Below are 24,710 nucleotides of genomic sequence, written 5' to 3'. Positions count from 1 at the left end.
TCTTATTAATATTTACCATTTGTATGACTTGATGATTTTCATTATATCCTTTGTACACACAAAGAAGCACTTTGTAGCCTCAACTCTGGGAAAATATATTTTAATATTGTTATGATTGAAGGATTTATGTTGTAAGACCTCAGTTAATTTTTAAAATTTGTATTTAAGTTACTATTTTCTTCTTGTAAGGTATGATAATATGGTTAGTAACTGATTGGGAATGGGAGAGGGGCATGAAATTGACATATCAGGAAACAGTATTTGTGTACAAGGATAGATGATGGTAGACATTGATTAATTTAGTAAAGCAATATTATAGTTCACTCTAATTTATTCATTTTTATTTCTGCCAACAAGTTATTTTATTTATCTCTTAGAGCTGACTCTCCTAAAATGCTGTCACATTTCCAATGTATCATAGCAGATATTGTGTTCATAAAGTAAAGAAGACCAGTTCAATTCTTAGGATTACCAGTAACTTCTATAAGGATCATGTTTATTAATTTATTTAAAAGAGTGAGTTGATAGAAACCCATCCAGTTCTGAGGCTTGAAGTTAAGAGCTGAGAACAAAAGACTAGCTTTTCCAGGAAGGAAAGTCTTGGAAAACCTTCCTAATTTTTCATTTGGGATTTGTAGTATGCAAAATCATGGGATGTAGTAGGTATAATGGGGGTGGAGGGGTGGGATGAGCTAGCATTTACATAGTACTTTAATGTTTGCAAAGTGCTTTCATGTTACCTAATTTAATTCTCGTAACAATCCTGTGAGGCAGTTGCTCTTATCTACATTTTTACAGTTGAGGAGACTGAGACTGAGATATTAAGTGATTTGCTTAGGGTCTTTCAACTAGTATGTCTGTTGCAGGATTTGAACACAGGTCTTTTTGACTTCATGGGCAACACTCTATCCTAGATTTGGAGCTTAAGGCTCTGAATTCAAAACCTGACTAAGAGGTCATTAATATGAAGTTGGGCAAGTCCCTTAACCTCTTCAGGATTCAATTTCCTCATTTGTAATAATAATTATTATCTATGCAATTAGATTATCTCTAAAGATTTTTCCAGCTTTAGATTCTATTTAATTGGTAGCATGCAAATAGATAGTCTTGATTCACTCAATATCAACTTGAAATTATTTCTTCCCAAATTTCTCTGTGGTAATAGAAGACTTGAGATTTTAAGTCAGACATTGTGGCACAGTAAAAAGAACCGGGATCTAGGCTTGAATCCTTATTTTGTTTCTGCTTATTGACCTTGGACAGGTCACTGAACCTTTCTGGTCCTCAGTTTCCTTATCTGTAAAATAAAGGAATGGTACTAAGGGACCAGAACCTCTCAAGTTTTGGATCTCTGGGTTCTCTACCTCTGTGATTTTGTGAGTAAAAGCTACAAATGTTAGAAATGTTTTCCAGTACTCTTTAGTATGATAATCTTAAATTGATATCCTCTTGCCTAATATTGTTTCTTGAATATTTAATTACAGTTACTTGACAGATAACTTATATATAAGTATATCTAGTTTGAGATCTAGTAAGGATCTGAATTGGTTTCTTTTCTTGTGAGTTCAGTTAAATACTACTCTCTTCTGAGCTATTTGGCAACATAAGAAAACTATCGTTTTGTCAGAGGTAGCCTTATTCTCCTGATTTACTATTGCCTAAGTATTGGGTAATTAGATTTTTCTCCCCAGGACTCTAAATCCCAGCTTCCAATGTTCCTTGCTAATGTAGTGAGGATATAAGTTTTGCGTGGCTCCGTTGCCTCTATCTTCCTTTGATTGTGGCTACAGAAGCTGGCTTTGAGCCAGGCAGGAGAACTTATTCACATGGTCTTATTTTTGTTAGATAATTAGGTTTTTATACTTTTATTTCCTTTTTATTCCTTTATTCAAGTGATTATTAACAAACTTTATAAAATTAATCCTTGGAGTTATTGATATTGATTTAAATCTTACAGTATTATTTTTAAAGCTCAGCTTATTAGGTTGAATTCTGTCTGACTTACTGGTTTCTTCTTAAATGATGTTAAAACTTAATCTTTTAAATAAAGAAAAAGTATTAACTTTTTTCTTTAATGATGAATGACTTGATTACGAGTGGTAACATTTGCTACTGGTACCAATGAACATGGAATAGAGTACTATTGCATAATTTAGGATTTCACTGACTAGGATCTAAGATATATAGACTAATCTTGAGAATAAGGGAACAATACATAGAATCTAGTTTTGATGTAACATCAAAAAAAGGTCTTCTGGCGAAAAGCAACTTTTTATGCTTTCATTTGAATACCATAAACAGATCCTAAGGAGTTAGGAATTAAAATTCACTATCTAATGTTTCCATTCATTCTAAAAGTATAGAGGTGTATAATTAGAACTTTAAAAAGACTGATTAATATAGTTATTAAAAGTTTTTTATATTGAGTCTCTTTTGAGTTTATCTCCAAATCCTTAAGGAAAAGGAAGCTAGTAATGAATGACCATCTAGTATGACACTCATTCATTTAGAGCCCCATCAGTTAGTATGTAGAGCTGATGTTAATCTTGTTTCTGGCAGGCTATCTTCACCCTTCTCACTTGGCTTTTCCTCTCTGCAGACTGATACAGATGTAGTAATACTCACAACAGGAGTTTTAGTCTTAATAACCATGCTACCAATGATTCCGCAGTCAGGCAAACAATTTCTTCATGACTTCTTTGATATTTTTGGCCGTCTTTCATCATGGTGCCTGAAGAACCCAGGTAAGGTTTTTGTTGAATTACATATCAGACACTAGGTGGAGCATATGAGGTTTTTTCCTCTGTTTTTTAGGTAAATAAGGCTCTGATCTTTTATAGTAGGAACTGTATTTGAGTAATTTAGAAATGCTTCTGGAAATTGGCTGCACATACACATCTGTCTGATAAGCAGCTAAGAGACTCTTGTCTTTTGGTATTCTTTGTTCTGGAATGGTTAAGCATCAGAGGAGAAGTTTATGGTACAGTATATGTTATCTGGTTTTTATTTTTAGTATTAAACTATGCATAATAGACAAACTTTGGAGCAGAGGTCTTGACTTTCTTTTTATCCCCAGCACTTAGCATAGTGCTTGAGTTAGTAGGTGCTTAATAAATACTTGTTGATCAACTGAATAATTAACAACTTAAGCCACTACAAAATGGAGTTAATTAAGACTAGTCTAGATTTTTGTTATTGTACAGAAGACACAGCTTTGAACCTTTTTATTGTGTCATCCTGCTGATACTCTTGAAAGAAACATCACCTTCCAATGCTAAGAAATATTGTAGAGAGTGCAAAAACAGGGGAAGAAATGGTATATTCTAATTAGAGATCTGGTTTCAAGAGCTATAGAATTTTCTACACATCTGCAGGTAGCACAACTTCATCTAAGTGACTCATAAGCATGTGATAAATTGTTGGTCTTCTGCCAGTTCCAGTGCTAGACTTTAGCAGTAAAGTGATAGAATGAGTAAAATAAAAAAAATTTTTTAAACCCTTACCTTCCATCTTAGAGTCAATACTGTGTTTTGGCTCCAAGGCAGAAGAGTGGTAAGGGCTAGGCAATGGGGGTTAAGTGACTTGCCCAGGGTCACACAGCTGGGAAGTGTCTGAGGCCAGATTTGAACCTAGGACTTTCCTTCTCTAGGCCTGACTCTCAATCTACTGAGTCACCCAACTGCCCCCATGAGTAAAATTTTTGAATTTCTATTCTGTAATTTCCTACACGGGAATAGAATTTTTTTTTCCATGCCTAAAAATATGAAAGATAGCTATCATAATGGCAGCTTTTTTATTAGTGGAATATTCCTTTGAAGCTGGGAATCATTTTGTCCAGTCTACCACTTTTTATGGAGAATTCTCATCTGTTGTAGGTTTGTGCCTCTAAACTTGGTGCTTTTCAGCCAAAACTCCTGATTCAGCAAGATTTTATAACAAATGTGTGTAGTACCTGAGTTTTCTCATATGTCCCACTCTTAGTACTTTCTAAAGAGTCTAATTTCTTTAGGTCATGTGACAGAAATTTATCTCGTCCATCTTCATGCCAGTGTTTATGCTCTCTTTCATCGCCTTTATGGAATGTACCCTTGCAACTTTGTCTCCTTTCTACGTTCTCACTACAGTATGAAGGAAAATTTGGAGACCTTTGAAGAAGTGGTAAAGGTAAACCATAGTTTACTTAATAGGTACTGGTTTACTTAAATAAAATGTTTTATGTAGCTTTGATCTACAGCTGTAGCCTATTTCACTTAAATAATAGAGATATTTTTGAAAAGGAGACTGTCTGCTTTGCTGCTTAAAGAAGAATCTTAAGTTTTCTATACCTATAAACTCTTTGAGAATTGACTGCTACAGAAAGTTAAATTTTTTCTCACCTGAAAGTATCTGAATTATCTATCTTTCTTCTCTTAGCCAATGATGGAACATGTTCGAATTCATCCAGAATTAGTGACTGGATCCAAGGACCATGAACTGGACCCACGCAGGTATTGGAAACTTAAGCTGACTGACAAGAAACATTTAAATAGTGCTTTAGTGATTGAAAGCTTTTTCTAGGAATAAAATCCTTTGAGTTATTTATGGGATGGCCTTTCCTTTAATTAGTGGATATTATTGTCATATTGTTCTTCCAGAACTTTGGAGCATTAGGAAGAAAATTTTTATATTCAGTAATTCCCATATTTTTGTTTGGAGAACCAAAAGGTAGAAAATACCGTAAGTAAAAGAAGATGGAGTAGACTTTATTTCAGCTAGTATCCTAGATTCAACATTTTCCACACTAAACTGAGCATGAACTGGGAGAAGCTTCAGGCTTTGATATGAGGACTTAGATTTGCCACCTGGTGTTGCTGCTTAGGAGTTTCCAAGTCTTCCTGTTTACTTCTTTGATAAGCAGTCTCCTATGGTGCACTCTAATCAAGTGGAAGCATACTTTTTAAAAGTACATGTTGTACATATTCCTAGGCTTTTGAAGATGGAATTAGCTTAATGTAGTTCTTTTTTAAGGTAGTGGGAGTCAGATTTGCAGAACAAATATGTAATTCTTAAAATACTTCCAAGTTTGAGTTGGTTTAAATCTGTATTTCATGATTTTCAATTCCCTCGTTACAGGTGGAAGAGATTAGAAACTCATGATGTTGTAATAGAATGTGCCAAAATTTCTTTGGACCCTACCGAAGCCTCATATGAAGATGGCTATTCTGTGTCTCAGCAGATCTCAACACGCTTTCATCATCGTCCAACTGATGCCACCGTCAGCCCTTATGTTGACACACAGAATAGCTATGGTAAAAAGAGATAGAATGCTGTCTACTTAAAAATCTTTTTCTCTTGAAAACACTTTATTCCTACTGATCATTTCATTTTTTTCTCTGGGATGAGGATTTTCAGAGACTTGGGCATTCTTTCCGAAGCTTTCTAATCAAACCAACTTCCTTAGTTCCTTGACTTAATACCACATTAATGGTTTCTTAGCACTTATAATTTCAGGATCTTATATTTTGATCCCTATATGGCAGGTCACCAGTGATATCGCCAGACTTAAGAGTAATATCTTAGACCATTCAAAGAAAATATCTTTAGGGGGCATGTAGGTGGCTCAGTGGATTAGGAGCCAGATCCAGAGATGGGAGGTCCTGGCCTAAGACACTTCTTAGTTGTGTGACCCTGGGCAAGTCACTTAACCCCCATTGCCTAGCCTTTACCACTCTTCTGCCTTGGAACTAATGCATAGTATTAATTCTAAGATGGAAGGTAAGGGTTAAAAAAAGTTTAAAAAAAAAGAAGAAAATATATTTAAATATCAAATAACTGTTTCTGCTCACAAGGGAATATCTACTTTCCAAACATTTTCTCCAGTTATGCACCATAATGAAAGATTCACTTTTTCTTGAGTAGAATTAATTCCTATAGAAAGAGTTTATTGCATCATAAATTCATACCATGGCACTAATTAAAATTTCCATCTACATTAGACTCATAACAAAGAATCCTGAAGATGAACTGAACTGAATACTAATAAATCCCATTTGTAAAATCTATTTCAAGAACCTGTTAAATGTTAGGCAGAAAACATTACCACCAATTCAAATGAAGGCAGTAAAACCTTTTTGGATACAAAGAATTGGATAGTCCAAGAGAATCATGCTCAATTAAAGTAATCAAAAACCAGATATTAATCCCATGTATGTCTTTCATTTTAGGGAGTGCTACTTCTACCCCTTATTCCACTCCTCGGCTGGCGTTGTTAAGCACGCCAGGGCAGCTACCTCAGGTTCTGAGTTCCTCAACACGGCTGTCAGCTGAGCCGTCACAAGTATGGTGCCTATTCTCTATCTTTGTGTTGAAGCTGGCTCATTTGGGTTAGAGGTTTAGTGTATGAATAGAATATTTCACCAATATCAGAAATTATTTTTAAGATCCATGGCCCAAGTATCTAATTTTGCTCTTGCTTCTTTTGTTAGTTCTGGCAATTAAAAAATCCACCCAATATACTACTACTTTGGTTGAATTGTTTTAATACAATGTGCTTTTTGAATCTGTCTTGTTCATGTTAAAGTTACCTGATGCTATTAGAAAGCACAGACAAATATTTTAATAAACATACCATTAGCATGTAATACTTTAGGATTTGCTACTTCTTTGCTAGAGTTATCTAATGTTAACTTTCTAGGCTACTATGTGGAGCCCCTCTGCAGTCTGTGGTATGACCACTCCTCCAACCTCACCTGGAAATGTCCCACCTGAGTTATCACACCCCTTTAGCAAAGTCTTTGGTACATCTGGTATGTATGTCTGAGCCTGCTTTTTATAGGTTAGTAAAAGTTAACTTTATAAATATCTAATATGCTTAGCTTTGCTGTAGATTTGAGAAGTGAATCTTTAGACATTGGTAAAGCAAGCTACTTGGGTTTTCAAAGCATGTAAACTGAACTCCCAAAAGTGATGACTGCTGACAGGCATTCCCAAAAGAAGAATTGAATTATAAAAGTTTAACTGTGGGGTAATAGTTGAAGCTACAAATAATTAGAAGTTCACATGAGTAATTTAGCAAAGGATTCATATCTCTTCCATGCTTATCTTTTGATCAGGTGGGAAAGGAACTCCTTTGGGAACACCAGCAACCTCCCCTCCTCCTCCCTGCCATTCAGATGACTACGTGCACATTTCACCCCCTCAGGCTATAGTCATGCCCCCCAAGAAGGTAAATGCCAGGCTTGCCTAGCTGCCATCTTTTTCTCCTGCCTAATCATGAAGAGTTGCTTTTAACTTGATTTTATAAAGCCTAATTATACCAAATATGACTTTGGCCTGATATTTTGTCAGTTTTGAGTCAAGGTAGCTGGGCTAATTTTTAAATTCTCTGCCTAATTATATGATGTAATTGTGGGTTCTTCTCTCAAAACATCAGTAAGTGTGTACATAAACTTATTCTCTATTGAAAATGTCCCTTTTTTTCCCAGGAGGACAGACCATGTCTACACAGACAGCAACATCTTTCTAATGATAGAGGATTAGGTAAAATTTATTATTCAACAGTGGTAGATTTTACACTTTCTCTTCCCTTCTGTTGAGTCAAACCAAATTCTGCATTGGCATAGCTCTAAAAGTTAAAAGATAAGGGTTTGGGGTGGGGCAAGTGAAGACAAGTGAAATTTTGAAATAATTTACAACATTGCATTTTTAGAGACCCTCAAAACCATAATAAGTTAACAGAAAACAAGTCTAATTTGGTTAGCATAAGTTTAATTTTTGAGCAATTATAATGAACCATTTAAAGAAGTTTGATGAACAAAACTACAAGGATTCCTTTTATCTTACCTCTCTTGAAAACTTAATTTTAGTATATTTCATTTAGGTTGGATCACTAATTTTGAAAACAATGTAAGCTAGATTATGATTAAAGTTCTTAGTAACCTGCAGGGGGAGCTCTGGAGAGATTAGTTCTAAAATGAGTATTTTCTAGCTTGTTCAAAACAGGTGGGATAGACAGTATAATCTAAAATTGTCTTGCTGGGAAGTAGGCTTATAGCTGTCAAAATTGTTATCTATATAAACTAATTTGTCTGTTTTTTCTTTAGAAGAAACATCTGACAATAAAGGTTCTGTCCCTTTAAGTGATCTTCCAGGGTTTTTAGGTGATTTAGCCTCTGAAGAAGATAGTGTTGAGAAAGATAAGGAAGAAGGTAATGCATATTTGATTTGATTTGTCAATCCAGTGTGTGAGTGCTGCTTTAATGGCAAAAATTGATCCTTTTTCTGCCATAAAACTACTTTACTATTAGTGTATGTACCCACTTAATTTTCTCTTAGGAAAAAAGCTCTGTATTTTAGGTCTCCTACTGAGTAAATTGATATTAGTCTCCATCTTGAGCATTTATATACATATAATATATATAAACACTGGTAAATAGTGGCATGTGCCTAAAAACTGCTTATACTTACTCTCTGGGGTTTTCTTCTTTCCTCTTTTCTTCTTAGCTGCAATATCAAAGGAACTTTCTGAGATCACTACAGCAGACACTGAGCCTGTGGTACCTCGAGGAGGATTTGACTCTCCTTTCTATCGAGACAGTCTCCCATGTTCTCAGAGGAAGTCCCATTCAACATCTTCTAACACTCAAGGGCCCAGTGTGAGTGCTTCCTCTTTGGACAAGCTTGGGCCTGACACACCAAAGCAAGCCTTTACTCCCATAGATCGGCCCTGTGGGTGTGCCGATGAAAGCCCTGCTGGTAACAGGGAAAACCAGACTTCATTGGACACAAACATCCTCACACCTAGCCCTTGTAAAATTCCGTCTCAGAGAAAAGTAGGGTTTGGAAGTGGACAGCCTTCCCCATATGATCACCTCTTTGAGATGGCACTGCCAAAGACTGCTTACCATTTTGTCAGCAAGAAAACTGAAGAGCTTTTAAAGAAAATAAAAGGAAACACAGAGGAAGATTATATGCCTTCTACTTCCCCAGTGGAAGTACTGGATAGGCTGATACAGCAGGGAGCAGATGCACATACCAAGGAACTGAACAAGTAAGTGACTTGAACTTGTTTCTAAACCCTCTTTTATTATCTTCATTGGAATTATTCTACCCGGAATGAGGGACAGAAAGTAAGCAAAAATTTCAAGAAGCTTAGTTGACTTCATGAATTTGATATAGAATATAAAATAAATCAAACTTATCTTTTCTAGAGGTCTGGTAGGTCTAATAAATCAGACACTCATTGCCTTAAACTCTGTTGAATTGCAGTTTTCATTACTTTTTTCCTTTGTCTTTGAGTCTGTTGCTTTCAGTATATTGATCACCCTGGCTATAGACATTTGAAAACTAGATTATGATGTTGAAGCTGAATAGTAAGTACTTAGAATCAGACTATAGGAGCACTAGTTATAAATAATCTCTAATGGGATATGTTTTCATAGCAGCCAAGTCTTGCTATATTTCAAGGGGCTCTCCTGTTTACCTTTGATAAGACAATTTCTAAAAAAAATATGAGTTAAATGTTATGATTCGAACTTTCTAATAGAAGGAATGGTTCAAATAAGGGGGAAAGGAGAACTTCAAAGAGTGATGAAATAAAATGTTCCAGGAGGGTTGTCTCCTAAAGGGAAAATAATACTTAATTTTAGCTTCCAATCTAAACAGTCATTTGAGTAAAAACTTTCTTTTTAGGTTGTCTTTGCCCAGTAAGTCTGTCGATTGGACCCACTTTGGAGGTAAACTTATTTTGTTTTAACCCCAGACTAAAAATAAGCAGCTCAAAAGACTCCAGATGTGTCTGTGTGCTTGTTTTGTCACAGAAGTACATTGTAGGAAGGTGATGATGACCTCTACCCCTTAAGATATAGTCATCAGACCTGCAGTGAGCCCCTGTGGTATTGCAAAGCAGGCCTTTCCTGTATTTTTGAAATGTGTTAAGTGCCACTAATTCAGTCCTAGGAATTTTGGGAAATTGATGGGCTATAGCAGATAGTCACTGCAGATTTCCTTGCAAAAAGAAGTTGATATAGAATATTTCCACAGAATAAACAGGGAGCACACTGATGGAGTTTCTGGAGAAGTAGAGTAGAAATCTTGAGTTTGTAGCTGTAATCTTCTTTGGCAAAAAATCCCCCCCAAAAACCTTAAACTCACTGTGTTTGCTGACTGTGTTTGTCCAGCTAATCTCTGAAGAGAGGCAACATAGGTACTCAGTGAACAGTCAAGTCTTTCTTTTCACCCAGGGAACTGGCTGGTTCTATTAGACAACAGGTTATTTCCATAGATTATATGATTTTGTTTTTTAAAAAATTTTTCCTCAAGTTTCCCCTGCCACTAAAGCATTCCAACTCTTGCTGGTTAGCTCAAGATTGAAATGTTCAAAAATGGTGCTCGAGCATTTTTTCCCCTTCCTTTAACTCCTGGCTTAGGCTCTCCACCCTCAGATGAGATTCACACCCTTCGGAACCAATTGCTATTACTGCACAACCAGTTACTCTATGAGCGTTTTAAAAGGCAGCAGCATGCTCTCCGGAACAGACGGCTCCTACGGAAGGTGATCAAAGCCACAGCTCTGGAGGAACACAATGCTGCTATGGTGAGGCTTTGTGGGAGTGCCTGGCACTGGTCTGTATATGCAGTAGCAGTAGTCTAGTTGAAAGAACATTAGACCTAGGAGTCAGCTGACTAGGCTCTGGTCTTGGCTAGGTAATCATTACTTTCTAGACCTTAGTGTCTTTTTCTAGACCTTAGTGTCTTTACCTTTAAAAAAAGATGGAGATACAGTGTGACTTAGTGCATAGAGAGATAGCATTAAAGTTAGAAAGACGAGATTCAAGTCTTGCCTCTTACTATTGTGACCCCTTGGAAAGTTACTTAACCTACTTCTTGGTGCCACAGGCAACTCTATGACTATAAGTTGTAGAATAGTTACCATTCAGTATTAATAGAAATTGTTCTCACTGGAAGTTCCTTAAACTAATGAAAAAAAAAATACAGCCAAAAAAGAGGTAATGGGGTGGGATATAGAATTAAATAATCTTCAAAGTCCATCTAACTCCAAAATTATATATTTTCCATTTGAAATCATTTATTCTACCATTGATGACAGAATAGCAGAACCTTAGTCTGCAAGTTTAGCAAAATGCCTAGCATATAGACATTGCTTTAATAAACGTTTATTGATTGACTACAAGGGGGAAATTTATTTTTCTGTGTGTGAGAATGGTATCTTAAAAGGATGCCTTAAAATATACCTGTTTCATACTGTAAAGCTTAATGTGGTAGTATACTATTTGAGCAGATTATCTCTTGGTGGGGAAAAAATTTTGTGCTTAGAGTAGTCCACTTTATAATCCTAGTTAACTTAACCATTAGTCTACTTTTGAAAGTATTTGATCTAAATACTTTTGATTCATATCCTGGCTAGTAGTTTCAAGATCTGAAAAACTTGAAAGAAAAACACCTTTAAAAATCTCAAACCAAAGTACATGCAATCTAAGTACAGTGACTAAAATAGTTTGTCTAAAAGCTTGCCAAGTGTGAATTGGATCGCATGTGGCCAGTTATAATAAGCAGGCTGTAATCCCTCATCAATAGTAATTCTTATAGTAAATATTAATAGTAAAGTATTTTTGTTATTCATGTTATTTGAATGTATTTTAAATTAAGAAATTTTGTTTTTTAAGAATTAAGAAATTCTTATTAAATTAATTATTAAATTAAGAAAACTTGTTTTTTAAATGTATTAATAACCTTTGTTTTTACATCATCTGCATTTCCTATTTTGTCCTTCCTTTCTCCTCCCTTCCCCCAAGAGGGCCATTATTTATAATGAAGAATAAATCAGAGGAAGGAAAAAAATTAACAAAATTAATCTCAACATTAAAAAAGTCCAAAAAAGTTCCATATTCATGGTGCCCTCTCTCTGTAAAATAGTAGGGGGAGAGTTCTTATATCTCTTCTTGGGGCTAAACTTGACTACTCATAAGTTTGAAGCATTTAATTTCTTTTTTCTTTTCTTTTTTTTTAACTATATTTTTGTCTTAGAATCAATTCTAAGGCAAGGTGGTAAGGGCTAGACAATTGGGGGTAAGTGATTTGCTCAAGGTCACAGACCTAAAAAGTGTCTGAGGCCAACTTTGAACCCTGGACTTCTCATCTCCAAGCCTAGCTCTTTATCCACTGAGCCATTTAGCTGCCTCAAGCATTTCAATTGTTTTGTTATTCTATCCATTTACATTTTTGTTCCCATTGTGTACGTTATTTTCCCAGTTCTGCTTGCTTCATTTTATATTATTAAATCTTCCCATGTTTCTCAGTGTTTATCATATTTATCATTTCTTAGAACACTTGTAGTATTCCCTTACTTTTATATACTTCATTTTGTTTAGGCATCCTTTATTTGACGGTCACCTACTTTGGGAAATTTTTAGTTTTTGTTACTTGCTGGGGAAAATGCATTATGGAACAAATATTTTTTAAGTACCTTGTGTGCACAAACCCTGTGCTAGGCAATTAAAACTTCATGCTCCTTTTGATTTCTGGTAGAAAGATCAATTAAAATTACAAGAGAAGGACATCCAGATGTGGAAGATTAGCTTGCAGAAAGAACAGGCCAGATACAATCAGCTTCAAGAGGAACGTGACACTGTGGTGACCCAGCTCCACAGCCAGATCAGACAGCTGCAACATGACCGGGAAGAATTCTATAATCAGAGCCAGGAATTACAGGTACAAACCATAATGTGGAGCAAATTCAATCAAGGGAAACAACACAAAGTAAAAACTGAATGGAGAAAGTGTATTTGCTCATCTCACCTAAATGAAGGTGCTCTTTTCTAAGATCATAACACATATAACATCCAATTGCTGTGGCATGTCAAATTTTGATTTGTTCATATGTGATTTGTAGGCCAAATGTATTGTAATTTTTGAAGCCAAGAAATTATATTTTTAAGGGACAAAGTATATAGTAGGGTAATTGAGGAATTGATTATTACCACTTGAAGGTTGGCTAGCCCTTGGAGTAGATGCACAATCTGGTCTCACAGTCGGTCATTATCTAATCTTCTGCCAACATCTGCTTGGACAGACAAAGCTGGAAGACTGCCGGAATATGATTGCAGATCTGAGGTTAGAATTAAAGAAGGCCAATAATAAGGTGTGTCACAGAGAGTTGCTGCTCAGCCAAGTTTCTCAAAAGGTAGGAAATGCAATAAACTCTTGGCCTTTTTGACAGCATTCCCCAGCTCCATTCTTTCCATCTTGAGACATGCCTCACTTGCCCACCATGGGATGCTTGCAGTGGAGCAACCCTTTTACAAAAAAGGAGTAAGTTTGACCTTTAGATTCCTGAGCTGTGTGTCTTCCTTTGAGGTTCACTGCAGATATGAAAACAGCCATTTGCCCAGGAATGGGTGAGTCTTCCCTCTAGCTTTGTCACTCCACTGGGCCTTTATATCTCTGCTATGATAGTTGTACATAAATAATTTGTTGTCTAGGGTCTGGGATTCATCCTTTGCAAGTTCCCCTTTGGGTTTCAAATTTGTAACAGTTCACTTGTACTATTTTGGCTCTTTTAGCAGCTACAACTATTTAGCATGCATTTCCCCTATTTTTACCACATAGTAGGACTCCCTTCTAACCCTTACTTCTAAGGTCAGGGGATGATGAACTGTCAACCAAGGGAGTGATTTATTCAGTCCTTTGATTTTTACTCTTGAAAATAGTATGTGTCTACCTTGTGTTTGCTTTGTAGGTTCCCTTCAGTGGTTTTCTGCTTTGCAGAATGTATTCCTGATTATTTGTATGTGTTCATGTTTTGGTTAGCTTTCAAACAGTGAGTCAGTCCAGCAGCAGATGGAGTTCTTGAACAGGCAGCTGTTAGTTCTTGGGGAGGTCAATGAGCTGTATTTGGAACAATTGCAGAACAAGCACGCAGACACTACACAGGTATGTTGGGGTCAGGAGAAATGAAAACTCTTGATATAGAATATTGATATGTGGAATTCAGTCAGAAAACATTGAAAATGAATGCTGTGGAGAAAACATCAGCCTCACTGAAGGACTGTAATTCCAGAGTCTACATAACAGAATTATTTTCCCTCCTCTGGTGATTGCTAATGTCCCCATGTCCCTAGGCTAACAACACAAGCACTTTCCAGCTGTCAGGTAAGCTCTTGTACCCCTACAAACACCCTTTGCCAATGAAAAATGAACAGAAAAGAGAGCCAGTTCTATTAAATGTCAGGCCTGGGGGCATATGGGTGCATGCAGGATTATGTGTTCCCTTTGTAATTGAATGCAGTTTAATTTTCCTTTAGCTTTTAATTCTGAATTCAATTTTGATTCGTTGTTGAGTTTACTTTTGTCATTAAGATCATATTGATCCTGGCTTTGTGTTAATTTGTGCCTTACCAGTATTTTTCAAGTAAATGTATATTAACTTTATAGATAGATTTGAATAATGTTATGTTTTTGCAGTCAATAGAATTTTAATAGTAAATACTAAGATGATTCCTGTCACCAAACTATTCATCATCCATAATCTTCAGGATTGTGAGAACTATGTTTTGAAAAGCATAACATTTTTTTCTACCTTCTGAAAGTCTTAGGAGGGGGTTAGATAAAATATAATTTTTACATTTGACCAGGTTGCCTTCTACTGTATCCCAGCCACTTGCTAAATGACACATTTTAAGATTATTTTCAGTAAGGAAATCTTAGTTTTTAGAAAAATGATCTGAAGTCTAATCTGAAAGATTTAATGGTTTTGGAAAACCTACAGTTGGAAAAAATGGGAGGAGTTGTGTAAAGAACTTCATGTATTCAGTGTCAGTTGTACTTATTAATCTTAGATATGCTAGCTGTCAGAAGCACTGAAGTAAAATTTCAGGGATCACTCAAGACTGTGTTTTTTTTTAAACCCTTACCTTTCATCTTAGAATCAATACTGTGTATTGGTTCCAAGGTAGAGGAGAGGTTAGGGCTACACAATGGGGGTAAAGTGACTTGCTCAAGATCACATAGCTAGGAAGTGTCTGAGGGCAAATTTGAACCCAGGACCTCCATCTCTAGGCCTGGCTCTCAATCCACTGAGCCACCTAGCTGCCCCGAAAATTTTTGTCATCATTCAGGCTGTTTTTAAAAATAAGCATCTAAGCTTTTATCACTTTTATCACTATGTGCCAAGCACTATGACAAAAGCAGACCACATGTAAATGCCTAGATACGTACAAGATACTTACAAAGTAGATGTGAATTTAAAAATGGAAGGCATTAGCCAAGTCCTGGTAGAGTAAAGATGGAAGAGAGGAATCAGGAAAAGGCTTCCTGCAGAAATGGGGATATGAACTGAATCTTGAAGCAAGCTATGGATTCTAGGACATAGAGTTTAGGAGGAAGTATGGGAGATAGCTAGTGAAAAGAACAAGACTTAAGTCAGAAGATGGAGTGCTTTGTACAAGGAGCAGCAAGAAGGCAGCTGAAGATGAATTGTAGAGTCAATGGAGAAGAGTAAAATATAAGAAGTTAGGTTGTAAATATGAAATAGAAGTCATTATATTTGATCCTGGAGTTAATACAGAGTCACTGAACTTTATTGAATAGGGAATTGACACGAACAGATCTACACTTTAGGAAAATCACTTTGGCAACATTGTGGAGCTCAGCTCCCTGGATTGGAGTGGGGAGAAATTTGAGGCAGGGAGACCAGGCAGAAGGCTATTTCAGTAGTTCAGGTAAGAGATAATGAGGGGCTGAACTAGGGTCATGGACAAGGGAGTGGAGAGAAGGGAACATTCTAAATGTCGGGGAGGTAGAAACAAAATCTGGCAAGAGGATGGATATGTGAGTTGAATAAGACTCAGAGATGAAGAAACACTGAAATGAGGCTGTCTGATTGGGGAAATTAGGAACAGACAAGAGTTGGAATGGAAGTGTAACAAGTTCCATTTGGGACATTTTTTATTTGAAATATTCACAAAATATCCATCTCAAGGTATCCAATAGATGGTTGGTGATGTGGGACTATAACTCAGAATTGGGATTAAAGTTGCATATATAAATCAAGGAATCTACATAGTAATTGAATCTGTGGGAATTTAAGAGGTTAACAAGAGAGGTTGTAAAGAAAGGAATGAGAACAGGGCCTTTCAGCACAGCCCTGGAGCATAAATAAGAATGTTTTGAAGCCTTTAATAATCCATCCATACTGGTTGAAAAGATAAAACCAGCATAAGTATCTTACTTGAGTCCTTGTGAGTGGGCTACAGCTGAGAACCATAGGCATAGTTCTGTGCTCACATATTGGAATGGATTCAGTCTCAGAAAAGCATTTGAGTTTTCTAATATATAACTTTCTAGACAGTATGGCTCTTGAAGTGTCATTGAAGATTTTTTCTCTGTCAGTGGTTTCCTTTAGGATACTTTGAATTAATACCCTAAGAATCTCACACTTATATGATCATTTCACTGTGGTATATTCAATAACACTCGAAATGATAAGTGGATTACAGGCTATCCAATTTATCTAAAATGGACAGGGTACACCATCTCCTGCAGCATATTTGGGAAAGATTTCTTGCCAAACCTTTGTATTAAAATTGCTATCGGTGCCTTGCCTGAGCCGATCTATCCAGTTGGTGTAGCACATTTTAGCCATTTGAGTCTTTTTATTTTAGTTGGCATTTTTAGCTTTTAGTATATGACACAAGTAGGTTCCATTTATTTCATTTTTAAAATCATCTTAATTCATTAGCATTGAAATATATATGCCTTTTTTAAAATTTGTGATTGTTTTAAAGGAAGTGGAAATGATGAAGACTTCTTATCGGAAAGAACTAGAGAAAAATAGAAGCCATCTCCTCCAGCAGAACCAGCGGCTTGATACCTCCCAAAAACGGATTGTGGAACTAGAATCTCATCTGGCTAAAAAAGACCATCTTCTGTTGGAACAGAAGAAATACCTGGAGGATGTCAAACTTCAGGCTAGGTAGCTTTCATTGAAAGGTTTTGCATTAATTGTATTAAAAGCTATTCTTAAGGGAAGCCTTTCAGATTTGTGGTAATTTATTATGTTTTTTACCCTATTCCAGAGGACAGCTACAGGCAGTAGAGAGCAGGTATGAAGCTCAGAAAAGAATTACCCAGGCATTTGAATTAGAAATCTTAGATTTATATGGCAGACTGGAGAAGGATGGCCTCCTGAAAAAACTTGAAGAAAAGACAGAAGCAGCTGAGGCAGCTGAGGAAAGGTAAGGACAGGTTGAGAAGAAAGTGGGATTTCGTATTCTAGAGGTAATGAATTGGCATATCAATTTGTACTTGGCAGTTTAAAATTACAGAACTAAGGTGGTTTTATTTTATTTTTTGAAAACCTTTACTTTCTATCTTAGTAACAATTCTAAAGGCAAGGGCTACACAATTGGTGTTAAGTGATTTGCCCAGAGTCATACAGCTAGGAAGTGTCAAGGTCAAATTCAAACCCATGTCCTTCTGTCTCCAGACCTCACAATGTATCCATTGAGCCTCCTAACTACCCTGAAGTGGTTTGCTTTAAACCCAATAAAGTAGTACAGTCTTAAAAATACTTTAACAAAAATAGCTTAATATACTTTGTGCTAGTTTCCGTTTCTTTTCCATCTATGTACTGATTTAGCTAATATGATGTGTGCTGTTCTAACTCTTCATTTTGCATGACTTTGTCTTTCCATATTTTTTATTCTTCATTTAAATATGGCAACAATTCATTATATTGGTAAATCATGATTGATTCTCTAGATCTTTAAATATTTGGTTGCCTATTTGTTTTTTAAATAATGTGCAGAGACACAGTATGGCATAATGGATAGAGAGCTGGCCTCAGAGTCAGGAAATCCTCAGTATAGTCATACCTGACACATACTGACTTTAACTCTGGGCAAGTCAATTTATTGTACTTGAGGTCACACTCTAAAGATTTGATTTGTAGGGTAGATATTATTTTTATGCATTGAAAAGTGGAAAATTTCTCCTTGTGAATTCCCTATACCAGTTAAATCTCCTGTTTGGTACAAAACATAAAGAAGATCCTTAAGATATAGTCTTCATGGTGGACCCTCTAGATCAAAGAGTATGATCACTTTTTAAACTTGTTCTATTGCCAGTTTGCTTTCCCAAAAAGTTTCATGAGTTTAAAATTCCACCAAAAATGTAATAGTGCCTTTTCCTATACAAATTGTATTTTTTTTCTATGATTATAATTTGTGTTTGCTCATTTATATCTTTTGTTTATATGCCAAGGTAGTCTGGTTTGTCAAAGACCCTTTCAACTCATGCCCTTCTAGAAGGAATTGTATGTGACTCATATTTCTTAATGCTCTTTTTTTAATAGCCTTCCTTAATTTCACAAGGCAATGGTAGCAAGCAACAGTATTTTTTAAATCTTCATTTCCTTTTTTTTTAAACACATACCTTCTGTCTTGGATTCAATACTACGTAGCATAGTAAGCAGAAGAGCAGTAAGGGCTAGGCAATGGGGATTAAGTGACTTGCCTAGGGTCACACAGCTAGGAAGTGTCTGAGACAGATTTGAACCTCCTGTCTCTAGGCCTGGCTCTCAATCCACTGAGCCACCCAGTTGCCCCCTCCATTTACTTTTTTTTTCCCCCTACTTCAATTGTGTACATTTTTAATTTGCTTAAATGAAGGACACTCTACCTAAATATCAGAACAAAAAATAGGAACAAAAAGAGCAGGAGAAAAGGGGAAGACAAGAACCAGGATAAGCATGATATCAAGATTCTAGGGTACGATTTCTTATATTCTGACCTCAGGCCTCCAATACTTCCTACTCCATTTACTTTTAATAACGTTTTTAAGTTAAATTTCACTGAGACCTGAGAGCTCCAACTGATGCTACATTCTGTCCCTACTATATTGTATAAAGTGGGTCACAAATTGGATGAGTTGGTTAGGGTCAGCTAATATGAACCAATGGCCATTTCTGGGTGGTTGCTGCTATAAGCATTACCTTTTTACATGCATGGCATTTCAAATCATAACCATTACCTCTTTCCCCTATCATCACTTGTCATTAACAGGTTTGACTGTTGTAATGAAGGTTGCCCTGATTCCCTGGTAGGGCACAACGAAGAGGCCACTGGCCGAAATGGTGAGACTAAGACTCCCAAGTCTGGTAGCAGCCGAGGCAGTAGTGGCAGCAGAGGAGGTGGAGGAAGTAGTAGCAGCAGCAGTGAGCTTTCTACCCCCGAGAAGCCCCCAAACCAGAGGGTAGGGCTGTTCAGCAGTCGGTGGGAAACAACAATGTTAGAACCTTCCACCAGCATCCCTGTGACTGTTGGCTCACTTCCCAGTTCAAAGAGCTTCCTGGCCATAAAGGCTCGAGAGTTGTTTCGTAATAAAAGTGAGAGCCAGTGCGATGAGGACGGCTTGACCAACAACAGCCTTTCTGAGACACTAAAGACTGAACTGTACAAAGATCCCAGCACGGAAGTGAAGGCCCCCTTGGCCCTAGACAACCCTCACCCATCTCCCAAAAACCAGGAAAGTGTTGGACAGCTTCGTATCATGGACTACAATGAGACTCAGCATGAACCCAGTTAAAGAATGATGGTCAATCAGTGTTAACTTTCATATTCTTGGCATAGAATGGGAGGCATGAATGCAAGTGTAAAAGCTTTCATATTTCCAGGTGTGAGTATCTAGCTCCTGCCATGGAAATAGGACTGAGCTCCTTTTGACAAAAGACTGAATGCAAAACGGTGTTTGGATCTAGCAGTGAAATGCCTCTGACCTTTCTCTTGACTCTTACCTAAACCTTTCCTTTACCTAGCAGTGTGTGCTAACCCAAGGGCCAGTTCACATAAGTATCTTTATTTTCTTCCTCCTTTCCCCATATGATTGCATCCTATAAACCTGTGCAATATGAGGCCAAATTTAATCTTTGAATCTAACGCACACAACTTTCTGCTTTACTGAAGCTCAAGTAGCTTGCCCAGTTTTCAGTGCAAACCAGTTAATTTGTAGTGGTACAGGTAAGTTTGGTTTTGTTCCTTTCTAGGATGCAGTTTACAGAGCCAGTTGCCTTCAAGGGAAGGTTTCTAGATGTGTATGGCTTTTTCTCCCTGCTTTCTGGTTCTGAATGTCGGCACCCAAGTCAGTGAATCAAAAAAATAGGGGTGTGTTATTTACCCTTATGTTCTTTGGATGCTCTGATAATGCTTCCTAGAAAGTTTGATGTGAACCCATTCTTTTGCCATTTCAAAGAACTGGAGCTGGAGCTGTGAGGTTTGGTGAAGCACCATCCCTCCTTCCCCTCTACCTCTTATTTATTGGTGTTAGCTGAAAAGCTGGTACTCTTCTAACTACAACTGGGGGGGGTGGGGTGCAGGTGATGAAACCTGAACTCTGGGGAGAGAAAGAATGGAGACTTTGGAGATTTACTAAGGAACCTTTATGGAAAAGTTAATGTGTCCTCAGGCAAGTCTTGGGCTGGCTGGACCTTTTTCCTTCTGTTTTTCTCCATTTCTTTTCATGATTCCCCCCTTGTTCATCTCATTCTCTAAAACTGCACCAGGAAAGATCAGAAGTTCCAAAGAAATCTCAATGTCATTTGTTATGTAGCTATGTGACCATCTTTTCTTAGGTCTGGCATAATTGTCTCAGTATGGCTTAGGCCAATAGAGCTACAGCTTTTTTTCATACTATGTTAGGTGCTTAGTGTGCAGGTAGGGTGGAACTATTGAATTCCAAGTTTCAGTGGTGATTGGGGTTTTGAGGGAAAGTCTGAGAAGTTATAACAATTGCAGATCAACACAGGACCCATTTGAGTGATGAGACAAATGTGGACAAGGGATGGCTCTATACTTCAGTCAGAGAACTGCCAGGGGAGAGTGGCAGAAAACCCAGCTCTGCCAAAGAAATAGATGTTAGAAACCTAAGAAATGCTTCAGTTGGAATACAAGGTAGTAAAGATCAGAATTAATTACAAGTGATGTTTTGAAGACTAGAGGATGACCCGGGGCCTATAAGACATTGCAAAAAGAATAGAAGTATAAGGGAAGCCAGGAGAAGATGAAAGTTATTAAATCTTATTGGGCAAGAAGTATAGGAAACTATGCTTTAAATAATAAAAATACATGATAATAAGACTTAACTGGTATCCCTTCCCATGTTGAGACTGAACAGGAAATAATTAGGTTAGAATTGGCAAAATTAGGCTAGCTTAATAATATGGGGGCTTTCTGTTATCCACACCTAATTTGGCAGAATACCTCATCAGGACAAGATGTGGAGGTAAGGTTTTGGGGTTTTCCCCCTTGTTACAAGAGTTGGCTTAGAGAGTAACTTGTAGTAGTTACTGAATACTTGTTTGGGATTTATTCATGAGTGACCCAGGTTTTAGTAACTGTCTCAACACATGTAGTTTGATCTTTCTAGTTGGAGAAGGAAAGTCCCAAACATCTAATATGAAATTATTAATTTTTAGAAAAGGCGACAGCCAAAATACCATTTTCTAATTAGAAAGTTATGATAACCCTAAAAACTTTTTAAACATGCCATCTTCAAAGCCCAGGAAAAATGTGCTACAAGTTGAAAAATACTAGGTACTTGAACAAAAAGCGCTACATGGCTAACAAGTGAATTAAAGAAGGCCTTTTGAAGGAGAAAAAAAGGAATTTATATCTTTATATTCATATATATAGAGATTGTACAAATGATCATTTAAAAATGGAGGTAATCTGGTATAAGCCTGGGAGTGGAAGTCAGAACCGAAGTTCCAGTCTCAGCTATGCTAAGTAACTTCCTCTTTCTGAACTGCAGTTTATATAGAATGAGGAAGGTAAGGTTACATACAAGGTTCCATCCAAGTCAAACATTCTGTAATTACATAAATTTTAAGTCTGAAGTAAATGAAGAACAGATATAAAATAAGCTTTAAAAAAGCATTTATTCTGCATATACTTTTTGCAGGATTTAAAAACCAATAATGCGTGAAGTAAGCTAGAAAGTCAGTGGGATCACAGTCTAAAAAGTTCTTCAGAGAATGAAAAGGAAACAGAAGAGAGGTTTTCTATTCCTGAATCCTCTTGAAATACGTGGGTCAATTATTGGAACAAATAAAGGTGCAAGCATGGGATATCCTAGACCAATATCAAATTAAGTATAAATAAATCATAGTTTGAGTGGAATCTGCTTAAGAATCAAAGCGTTATCAACAAATTAAAAATTAAGGAACAGTTAGGCCAAATGTTCAACCGGTTAGAAATATTCACCAGATCAGAGAACTATGAGATTATCAGTGATTCCTCTTCCTTGGGGCGACTTTGAACTCTAGACTGGTGAATCTGGTGCCTATCAAGCTGATAGAATCAATTATAATGGATAGTAGCAATAACACAAATATAATCCTGTGGACCTTTGGGGTGGAATTGGAAGGGAAAGAAATAACTATACTAACAATAGAAAAAAATCATGCCTCTGAATCTGCTCATATTTGAAGGTGTAAATTTTAGGCTTTCATTGCCTTTGACAAAGGACATCAGAAAGTTGAAAACTGAATTGCTATTGGTTTAGGAAAAATGGCCATGGATAGGGAGTTTGCTTAGAGACATAAACCAAAGCATAAAGGATAATGGTAATTTCTGTGGATGAGATACAGGATCTCTAGAAGCTGTCATTTAACATTTTTTTACAAATGAAATATCAAGGTTTGTGGGTGTCACTCAGCTTTTCCGGATAGTGAAATACCAAGCCTGTGGGGATATGCTTCAGGAAGACCTCATGAAGTCAAAGTGGGAAGAAAGAAGATAGATGAATATCAGTGAGAGCAAATGTCAATAATGTACATTATTTAAATCATACTTTAAAAGATGAGCTATAACATCTAAGACCAACCTGAAAATCATTACCTCTTAAGGACAATGTTGCTATGGCATGAAAAGTCAAAAAAGTAGAAGCAAACTTCATAGGAAGGAATTGAAAACAAAATGAAAAATATTCAGACCATGTCTCACTTGTATATGGAACTTTGTTACATGATTTGATTTGCTTAGGAAGGACAAAGCCAGAGATCGATCAGCAAGAGGGCAGCAAGAATGAAGCAATCAATGATGGGAGTTTTTGAGGACAGACAAAAAAATGCAAACCAAATTTGGGTCTCCTAGTCAAAAAAGTCTTTAAGTGTGGATATAGTCAAAATCTATAAAATTGTGGGAAGAATTACTAAAGGAAAAGGTGTCATTTTTCATCATTTTGAAATACTAGAACTAGAAAGTATCCTTTCGAAGATAGAGGTAATTTTAGGAAAGCTTAAGTAATTCTTGGTAGTGGGTAGCAAACTTTGGAATGTGATGATAAGGTGGCTTGGAGGTTCAAGGATTTACATAAATTTACGAAAGGTTGACCCATAAGAGGTTGTTAACAGAAAAGCTAGGGGTAAGACATGTGCCTATCCTAGCCATGTTTTCTCACAATAGCCTTTGGTGTTGCTCTCAGACAAAATACTGGGCTGGATTGATCACTGATCTGATAAAGGATGGTATGCTTCATATAATTGATGGAGAAGTGAGTGTTCTGGACAATTTAGCCTGTTGCATTCTTCACTCCTCATGGTACGTGCTTTATAGTTCCCCCATAATGAGTGTTTGAAATTATATCCAATCTGAAGCTCACTTGCTCTATGTGTGTGGGTATGTGATATGGCATTTTCAGAGTAGTCCCTCTTGCAAATTAGTTGCACTTGTCTAAGCTTTTACCAGTATGTCCAGGCTAAATAAGGAATGGATTTATATAAGGGAACTGGCCCCTAAGTTGCTGCTCTGTGCCCTTGTCTATATTTGGCTTCATTGTTTAGCTACATGTGTGCTTAATGAAAACATAACGGTTCAGTTTTCTTAATCCTGCAATCTACATTCTCATATGAGGGGAAATGTGAACTCTGATTTGTCCACAAAACTAAATTAGCACCACTGTGAATGGACAGTTCTTTCTACCCAACTCTAGTTTCCTATCCCAGAGATGAATTAAAATCGAGTGAGTTTCTTTGTCCCTTTTCCTACTGCTCAGTGGATAATAGCTAAACGTAACTTTGCCACAAAAATTATCCTTGAAAAACAGACTGGCTTAATGAGCTAGATCTCCTTCCAGAGGATACCTTTGGGAGTTTGTAACCTGTAGGCTGAACCCAAGTGCCATGTTTGGAGAGGAGGGAGGGGTGTTCTTTATAGCAGGATCATATGGTGTTGACTCCAATGTGGGTTTACCCAGGAGAAGCCAGGTGTTTTACACTAGGAAGAATTGGGAATCACTTTTGGAAGACTTTTTCTATGGACCACGAAGATTATGGAGGAAAAGATTTTTTTGCTAAGGACATAATCTAGTTTTGTAAACCTCAACTGCGGATCTTCAGAATGATAGAGTGAACTTGCAGGTTAAAGGGATCCATTGGTGAAGTGACAACACTTCTTTTTTTAACTGCTTTTAGTCCAAATCTAAAAATGTCATCTTTTGTCAAAAAGGTTCAATCCGTTCCCTGCCTCACGCTTGTAAGCATGTCAAAAACAATCCACAGTAAATGCCATAAATATGAACTCCAAGGGAAAATGGTACAATCCTAGTGAATAAGAATTGGAATCAAAAGGTTTTGCTGTCCTTATTAGAATGTTCTAAAAATGTCAAGGCAGTTGCTTGTGTCTAACTGTGAACAAATAAAAATTTATTGTTTTGCACTA

At 36.7% G+C, this 24,710-nt stretch overlaps 1 protein-coding gene across 12 annotated transcripts in view; it reads left to right on the top strand.

Moving 5' to 3' along the window:
- Nucleotides 1-24,710, top strand: part of TSC1 (TSC complex subunit 1) — a 42,643-nt gene extending 17,933 nt beyond the window's left edge. For all 12 annotated transcript variants that reach the window (XM_007475209.2, XM_007475211.3, XM_056812624.1 and 9 more), the window contains 18 exons: nt 2,600-2,744; nt 4,010-4,164; nt 4,414-4,487; nt 5,113-5,288; nt 6,204-6,316; nt 6,674-6,785; nt 7,092-7,204; nt 7,464-7,518; nt 8,082-8,186; nt 8,482-9,028; nt 9,670-9,713; nt 10,407-10,573; nt 12,526-12,708; nt 13,070-13,180; nt 13,807-13,929; nt 16,782-16,969; nt 17,073-17,231; nt 19,059-24,710. In XM_007475209.2, the coding sequence (XP_007475271.1) occupies nt 2,600-2,744; nt 4,010-4,164; nt 4,414-4,487; nt 5,113-5,288; nt 6,204-6,316; nt 6,674-6,785; nt 7,092-7,204; nt 7,464-7,518; nt 8,082-8,186; nt 8,482-9,028; nt 9,670-9,713; nt 10,407-10,573; nt 12,526-12,708; nt 13,070-13,180; nt 13,807-13,929; nt 16,782-16,969; nt 17,073-17,231; nt 19,059-19,581 (3,093 nt within the window). In that variant the 3' untranslated portion in view covers nt 19,582-24,710. The remainder of the gene's footprint in view (nt 1-2,599; nt 2,745-4,009; nt 4,165-4,413; nt 4,488-5,112; nt 5,289-6,203; nt 6,317-6,673; nt 6,786-7,091; nt 7,205-7,463; nt 7,519-8,081; nt 8,187-8,481; nt 9,029-9,669; nt 9,714-10,406; nt 10,574-12,525; nt 12,709-13,069; nt 13,181-13,806; nt 13,930-16,781; nt 16,970-17,072; nt 17,232-19,058) is intronic.

This window comes from Monodelphis domestica, chromosome 1 (genome assembly GCF_027887165.1).
Source record: "Monodelphis domestica isolate mMonDom1 chromosome 1, mMonDom1.pri, whole genome shotgun sequence".
NCBI lineage: Eukaryota > Metazoa > Chordata > Mammalia > Didelphimorphia > Didelphidae > Monodelphis > Monodelphis domestica.
The sequence above is the reverse complement of the archived record's forward strand: the minus strand, read 5'-3'. Positions and strand labels throughout refer to the sequence as shown.